Genomic DNA, 7303 nt, shown 5'->3' on the forward strand with positions numbered 1-7303 from the left:
TACTTTTTGACAATAGCAGAGTTAGGCATTGAACCTGCTCCCCTGTCCCAGACCCATTGCACAAGGGAATGCTAATATGAAGATAAGAGATGATAAATCTTCCTAAGGAAGAGTTACATTTTAGGTCTTAAATACTTTCTGACAATATGTGCTGTAGCTTACTACTTGATTTTTTTTTAATTAGTCATGAATTTATTCCCGACCATGAGTTATGTGTCAACTCCTCTTAAATTTCTTCTCTAAATCTCAGAGCTGGGACTGAATATTTTTAGCTACCTTGTTAGCATTCCTTTTCCTCAAGGATCAGAGTATTAAGCAGAAATACAAGTCAGCCAAATCAGGACAATTAAGCCCTAAAAGATGTCATATTGTTTAAGATAATCAAAAGCGTGTCTAAGCACATGGTGAAGAGACGGTGTGGAGTGGGGTAAAGAAAATCTGAGCAGAGAAAATAAAAGACAACTTATTTTTTTCAGAACTTTTTTTTAATAATGGTTTCCTTCTTCCAGCCACAACTTCAACATTGTGAGTGGTCGAAAATCACAAAGTGCCTGCTTTACACTGAAAACAACACTGCATTGCAAGATCTCTTAGCAGTCCCATATGTGGAGTTAATGTACAGGCATAGTACTAATGCCTTGAGACGATATAAAAATGTATAAATACGTGCTGAGTGTGAGGTGCTCGTTGGAGGAGGGAATTTGAAGTGTCAGTCCTTTATTGCCTTTGGTCTAGTGCTATTTATGCCTTCACCAGAGCCTGGAATTCTGTCAGAGAAAGAAAATGAGAGGAAAAGAAAACTAAATGAAAATGGTTCTTAGGGTCATTGGAAAGGATCAAGAAAAATGTCCCCAAATTCTAATCACAGAGTGAAGCTTCCATAGTTATTCTAACACTGTGCAAGCCACTGCTAAACCGAACATAGTGGGTGTAACAGATCTTCACCCTGTAAAGCACATACTGGGCTGAGGTAAGAAATGGCTCCATAAATTTATATTCTTAGAAAATCCTGAGATGAACCTGAATTCTCTTTAACTCGTTTCATGAGGGTTTTCAGCTGGAGGATTTTACCACGCATGCTGAATGTGCTGCAATAGCCAAGATGAAAGGAAGTGGATTAGGACAGGATTGCAGCTTTCAATCCTGGTTTTGTATTTCCCAAACGAAGTGCTGAATTTTAGCGGTGACATAGTTGAAGTGTGAGAACCTCTATGGCCTGAGTTCTGTTTAATATGATGTCCTATTTGGGATTTATAAGTAGACGCTACAGGAGCTGCTGCTAAAGCACATTCCTGCAACAGTGTCTCTCCTTCTTAACTTTGGCTAAGATTAGCTTGTGTCTCTGTTAGAGTTGTTGCCACCTGTCCTAGTTTGGCTGAGACAGCCCAGTTTTCAGTGACTTCATCTCCAGTACATGATGTAAGATGCCCTATTTTCATCCCTATGAAGTCTAAAAAAATTGCCCAGCCAGTCCACATCTTCCCTCTCGGGATTTTTGAAGAGTTTTGATTTAGTTTCTCATGGAAGTGCCACAAAGTAAAATTTGCACTGATCAGACAATTCCTTAGCACAAAATAAAGCAGGGCAGGCTTTGAATGAGAGCTGTTTTAGATGCTTCACAGCAATTCCAGCAGCTTTAAAAAAAATCAGTCCTACTCTGCATTACCAATTTATTCTCTGAATTTTATGAGCTGTCCTTTGATTGTGATATGTGAAGTGACAGATAATATCTATGTGGAAGTGTGCTAAAAGCAGAGGCTCCACATCCACTTGGGATCTGAAGTGCTGTTCACCCACAACTTTACCTGACTCCAGGGGAAGAAATGGTACTCAGCACCTCTGAAAAATCAGGCCCCAGGAGTCTATGTGTCTGATCCAGGTCCCCACTGAAATCAACTGCATAGTTCTCAGGAATAAATCCCTTGAAGTCAATGGAGTTTTGTTGATGTCTAACCGTTTTCAGAGGGGAACTGGCCCTACTATTTCATTTAGGTATCAGCCCTGTACATTTCCTTTCAATTCCCAAAATATCCTTTTTTAAGAAAACAAACATTAAACTGTGAAAATCTTACCATCTACTCCAATTTTGCCATCACCATCAGTATCACCAGCTGCCAAGAAAGCCTTGGTCTCAGCATCAGTGAGAGCTCTGGCACTTGAGGAGAAATTCTTTAGAAACAGCCTGAAATAGGACAGGGATGTTACTCTCTGGCATTTAACTTACAAAGACACTGCAAGGCTGCAGTCAGGATTGTGGGCGTCATTCTGGGTGCTGTACAGACACCGTCTGTTCTCTGGAATAGGTTTGGTAGTTTGGTGCCTGTCTTTCTCACTTAAAGCTGGGCCCCCACCAAACCACAAATAAAGGCTAATTTTAATGTATATGGAATTCCCTAATCTTGTATTTACATGGAAATTCACAAGCTTGATGGCTTTCAGAAACAGTCAGGATGTGGCAGCTTCTGAAACCCATACTTGCTAAGGAGACACAGCAGCTGAGTTGCACTTACTGAAGCTCGTCCTCCTCAATGAAGCCGCTTTTGTCCTGGTCAAGGATTCCAAAAACTTTCTTTACCTGGTCAGCTGACTTGCCTTTTAGGCCAACCGTGGAGAAAAATGACTTGTAGTTAAAGGACTCAGCAGCTGAAAGAAAGACATCTGTTATTTAAACCCTTTCTCTTCCGTCTGTTTTAACTACACATTTCTAAGGCACCCACCCCCGGCTTCCAGCTCGCTGCACCTGTTCACTCCTGCCCTTTTGTGCCCTGGGGCAAAATGCAAGAGATGATCCAACAGGTAGGTTTCCTTTCCAGCTGCTGTAAGCTTATGACTGGATGTACTTGCAGCCAGCATAAAATTTTTCTGTTAGAATGTACATTCTGCAAAGCCAGAGGTTTTTTTTTCCACGTACATCCCACGCAGTTACAATAAATATTTAGAATATGCTTTTTTGGCATAAAATGTATAGACCAAATCCTGAAGCCCTTATTCTATTTCCACTGAGCCTTTGTTCAGGCAAATTTCCACCAAAAATATAATTCATGCGGAGTCTTTTACCACCTTGGGGAACTTAAGAGATAGGTGGCCCTGATTGCACAGAGGAAGTCTTCATAGGTGCGGAAATTCATCATCACTTTGCAGAAGTGGCAGGGTGCCTTGCTCTGTTTTGGACATGTTGTGAGACAAAGAGTCAACACAGAGGGGGAAAAGGTCTTAAAGGGTTTAAAACTGACATCGTGGTATGGAAGTCTATGGGGTTACATGGATTTTACAGCAGCTGAGAATGTAGCCCTTCAGCTCTAAGCTGTTGCTGCACATGTTTGAGGACAGTACCCATAAAAGAACTTCTCATAGGACTTTTTGAATTCAGAGGCTACGCTGTAATGCAGTAACAAAGAGATCTTACAGGGAAAATGATAGGCATGTCATATGGAGATGTAAAAATGATATACATTTTCTCATTGGTGAGGGACCATTCCTTACCCTGACAGCTGGAAAGGGCAGCCTCAATATCCTTAGCAGAAAGGATGTCAGTGATGGCCATGGCTGGACTGTAAAATAAATTAAATGTGAGCTATTCAATCATTAGAATAACTTCTCCATCTTTCATGCAAATGCTCTGTTTGAATTTGCTGGTATGACAGTATATGATAGGGGATACATTATTCATCTAATTGTAAATGGAGCATACAGTAACAGATGTCTGCAGCAGGTGCTTTCACTTGAGGCCGAGTAATGAGTGAGGAATTCCACATGACAGGGTGAGGCCCTTAGTAACATAGGATGCCTGGGCTGCAGTAGGAGACATCAAGTCAAAGGTGTCTAGCACCCAAAAAAGCATGACTTGTCTGAGGATTCTCCTGGAAGTTGGGTTATTATTATTAAAATGGATTGCATAAGCAAAAAACATACATCTGCAGAGTGTCTAAAACTGGCAGACAGATGTATACGTGGTGTAATTCCTGAAGCTAAACACAAGATGACTTTTGCATGGCATTCAAGATAATGCCTAAAATCAGGCAATCTTCTTAAAAATACTGGTAACCTTGAGGTCATATATTGTATGCTAATTTAATTTTTAAAGACTCTAAATGCACAGGAGCACATTCACTTTGCATCTAGATCCAGGGAGGTAAGCTGAATGACACCAGAAGTCAATCTGGCCTGTTGTGTTTGTGATTCTACAGAAGATTAAATCTTTTTGCAGTTTTATAAGAAACTCTTCTTCATTGGACTCCTTTGGCTCAATGCAGAGTAGAATTAACTGGATTCGTTTTCCAAAAGCAGGCATTGTGGTAAATTTGAATGTTCTTAAAGCAAAGCTTTGAAGACTTAAAATTAATCCATGATTGGTGAGGGAGGAAACACAGAAAGTGACTTATTCATGAAATATCAGTTTTCAACAAAAGACCCCCTTATTCCCACCAAAGCTGTGATGACTCCAGAGGCTCTTGTCAAAGCGGGCCAATGAATATGTTGTTTAACAAAAACCTACTATGAGGTCCTAAATCCCAGCCTCTGCTGTTCATCCATAGGAATGTAATTTAAGATTAATATATTCATTATTCTAGCACATTCACCATGGAGGATTTAAAAATATGTCATAGTTACTTAAAAGGTTAGACTTGCAGCATCTGTGAGATAGGTTTGAATTGCTAGTGGATGGGGAACTGAGGTAAAGAGAAGTGACTTTCACAAGGTTACAGAGAGTGTCTGTAGCAGAGCCAGGAATAGCATTCAGATTTCTGCATTTCTTTGTGGTGTTTTAACAGCATAATCAATCTTTCCCATATAGAATATGTATAGAAAATACAGTAGATTTCTCCTTCTATTTCTCTTTCTGGCTAAATGGTTTTGAGGAAAGATCTTGTTACTAATAAGTTAGGCTCTGTGCCTCCACATAGGTCATGATTTACCCACAATCTGGAGGGCTGATCAGGTAGTCAGGTGGTTGCTTCAATGCAATATGGTTTACGTGGAGGGGAAACAAACTAACAGCCATTTAGGTCTGGTTGCAGGTTCTCCAGAGGGGGCAAAGAGAAAATGGGACAAATCTGCCACCAGGGTCAATGGGTACCTCTCCAGTTAACTCAACAGAGCTGCTTCAGATAATGCCAGAAGCAAATTTGTCTCAGTGACTTCTTGTAAGGAGCAAATGCTATGACTACTCTTAGTGCCCAGATAGGCAGGTTGATAGGGAGCTCAGCAATCCACCTCCTTCTCCCTACTGACAGTAAAAAAAAAAGAAATGGGGGAAACATTGAAGGGAAATTAAAAAAAATCCTGAAGCATACCATTGTTTTTTGAGGAATGCATTTTTAGTGCCCCTTCCCACCCTCCAGTCTGATTGCTGATCATTCTTCTCCAGATTGCAAAGGTCTGGCAGAATGGAAGAGGGTTCAAGATTATTAAAAAAACCCTGAATAGATGCGTTTAGCTTATGGAGTATTTTCCTTTTGCTGTTCTTTTTCCAAAAGGAGAGGATCTAATCAGCTTACCTTTGTGGTCTTCTTGACTGGAGAAGGAGGCAATCTAGTTGTAAGGAAAGCACTTGCTGTGTGTCTTCACCAGGGCTGAGCTTGCTTATATATACTTTAAGTTGTATACCATATACAGATTTTAGATTTCAGCGTCACGGAGGGGGAATGGTGTCGAATGAACTTGCCTAACTAATCATCTCACACTATTTTTATCTCAAGAGAATACATATGATATTTGCAAACGAAACAAGATAAGTGGCTAGATATGTGAAAAGGCCTGTGCCGTATTAAATTTCTTCTGATTTAAGCAGAAAATATCAACTTCTCCATATGATCTAGGCCAGAAACAACAATCTGATACTCTTGATCCCAGGACTCAAATGGAATGAAGCAGGAATAATGCCCAATGAGATGCCCTTAATAGACGTTTTAATATGATGACTTGTATTATGTATAGATAATGTATAGGATAGCATCTGAATTGCTGACCTGGCAAAAACGTAGTAATTTAAATAGTTTAAGGAAAATTGCCATCTTCCTGAAGTACTGGGTAGTTTTTGGTTCAGAAAGCATACTAGTCATATCAGCTCATGGACTTCTGTCACTTTAAAAAACAGTGAATTTTTTGCTGAACTAGGTCAATTACTTTTATGCCAAATCCATATGAGCAGCAAAAAGTACTTTTCATGTAGTGGGTAGGCCCTTTGGTACGTTCCCAGATAGAACCTTAGCATTCTGCAAAAGTCAGAAGCAGTTTGCTGGTTAGCTGTGTGTGCATGTGTGAAGAGCAGGGCTCCTAATTTACTCTGAAGTCTTTTAGACCGAAGAGCCTGATACTCAGAGTGAGAGATCTTTGCATTTATAGTGGAAAAAAGGAATTTTTCAGTTGCTTCACTTCAGAGGGCTTCATTACAGTTTTATAAGCTGCTTTCTGATCTCTTTTAGGTACCTAATCCTCTTAGCTTGTTTTTCCCCTCTGCTGTTTTGCAAAGGTGCTTCATGTAGTGGTGCAGGGTTTTTTTCTTTAAATAACACAGAAACAATTGGATCATCTGTCTTCTCCTTCATGAGATGTGTAGTTCAGCTGGTTAGGAGGCAGGAGCTTCATATCTGGCATACAGGTAAGCATGTTCAGAAATAACACAGAGATGGGGCATAGCAACAGTAGAAGTATGGTACTGTAGCCAGAGGTGGCAAAATGGCAGCAAAAATATCACCGTGATTAGAAGGGATAGCAGTACAGTAGGATATAATAGCAGAGAGATTGTACTGCATTAAGAGACAACAGCAAGGCATGGAAAAACTTGCCTTTAGGCCTGCAGATGGTCCTACCCAAGTGCATTCCTGTGCTCTAGGAATTTCCTAATTGCTGACAACAAATCATGGCCAAGGTGCATCAGCCATGAAAGGAAGATATGAAGGGGATTAAAATGGGGTTAGTCCACAACATATTCACAGCAGCTGATGGGGAAACCGAGGCAAAGAACTACTTTTGAAGCTATGAAGGGGCAGGTGTTTTAATTACAGTTTATTATAAAGACATGGTTGATTGGGGTCCCAATGCATACTCTGTTCCTTTCCCCTTAGTATAATTTTCATTGATTTATACATAGTCAGTATTCATGAGGGGGAAGGAAGGATTGTCTATAAAGAGAATATATTTAGTTTTCCAGCTTTCTTTGCAGGATTTGGGGTTCTTTGGTAATTTTAAGAAGAATCCTAGGTATCTGGACTGACCCTGGCCCCTACCAATGACAGAAAGGTGACAAATGAATTACACTGAAGTTCATGGATTCCATTGTTTTTAGTCTGCTTCCCCCCCA

At 40.2% G+C, this 7303-nt stretch overlaps 1 protein-coding gene across 1 annotated transcript; it reads right to left on the minus strand.

Moving 5' to 3' along the window:
* Window positions 1-723: 723 nt before the first annotated feature.
* On the minus strand, window positions 724-5581 carry LOC109294572 (parvalbumin beta). The gene is made up of 5 exons (XM_019513001.1): window positions 5499-5581; window positions 3484-3551; window positions 2511-2643; window positions 2073-2182; window positions 724-767 (listed from the first exon to the last, which is right to left on the minus strand). Exons 2-5 carry the CDS (start codon window positions 3542-3544, stop codon window positions 742-744), a joined length of 330 nt encoding a protein of 109 aa, XP_019368546.1. The 5' UTR covers window positions 3545-3551; window positions 5499-5581; the 3' UTR covers window positions 724-741.
* Between the last annotated feature and the right edge of the window lie 1722 nt (window positions 5582-7303).

Source organism: Gavialis gangeticus, unplaced genomic scaffold, assembly GCF_001723915.1.
Source record: "Gavialis gangeticus isolate Ggan-Ray unplaced genomic scaffold, GavGan_comp1, whole genome shotgun sequence".
NCBI lineage: Eukaryota > Metazoa > Chordata > Crocodylia > Gavialidae > Gavialis > Gavialis gangeticus.

What these genes read in the sequence shown, in the direction of transcription:
- LOC109294572 (XM_019513001.1), bottom strand. Translation starts at nt 3,544, where the DNA reads ATGGCCATCACTGACATCCTTTCTGCTAAGGATATTGAGGCTGCCCTT. An exon ending in TGCCCTTTCCAGCTGTCAGG is followed by an intron (nt 2,644 to 3,483) that starts GTAAGGAATGGT and finishes TCTTTCTTTCAG; the next exon opens with CTGCTGAGTCCTTTAACTAC. An exon ending in TGGCAAAATTGGAGTAGATG is followed by an intron (nt 768 to 2,072) that starts GTAAGATTTTCA and finishes TTTCTCTGACAG; the next exon opens with AATTCCAGGCTCTGGTGAAG.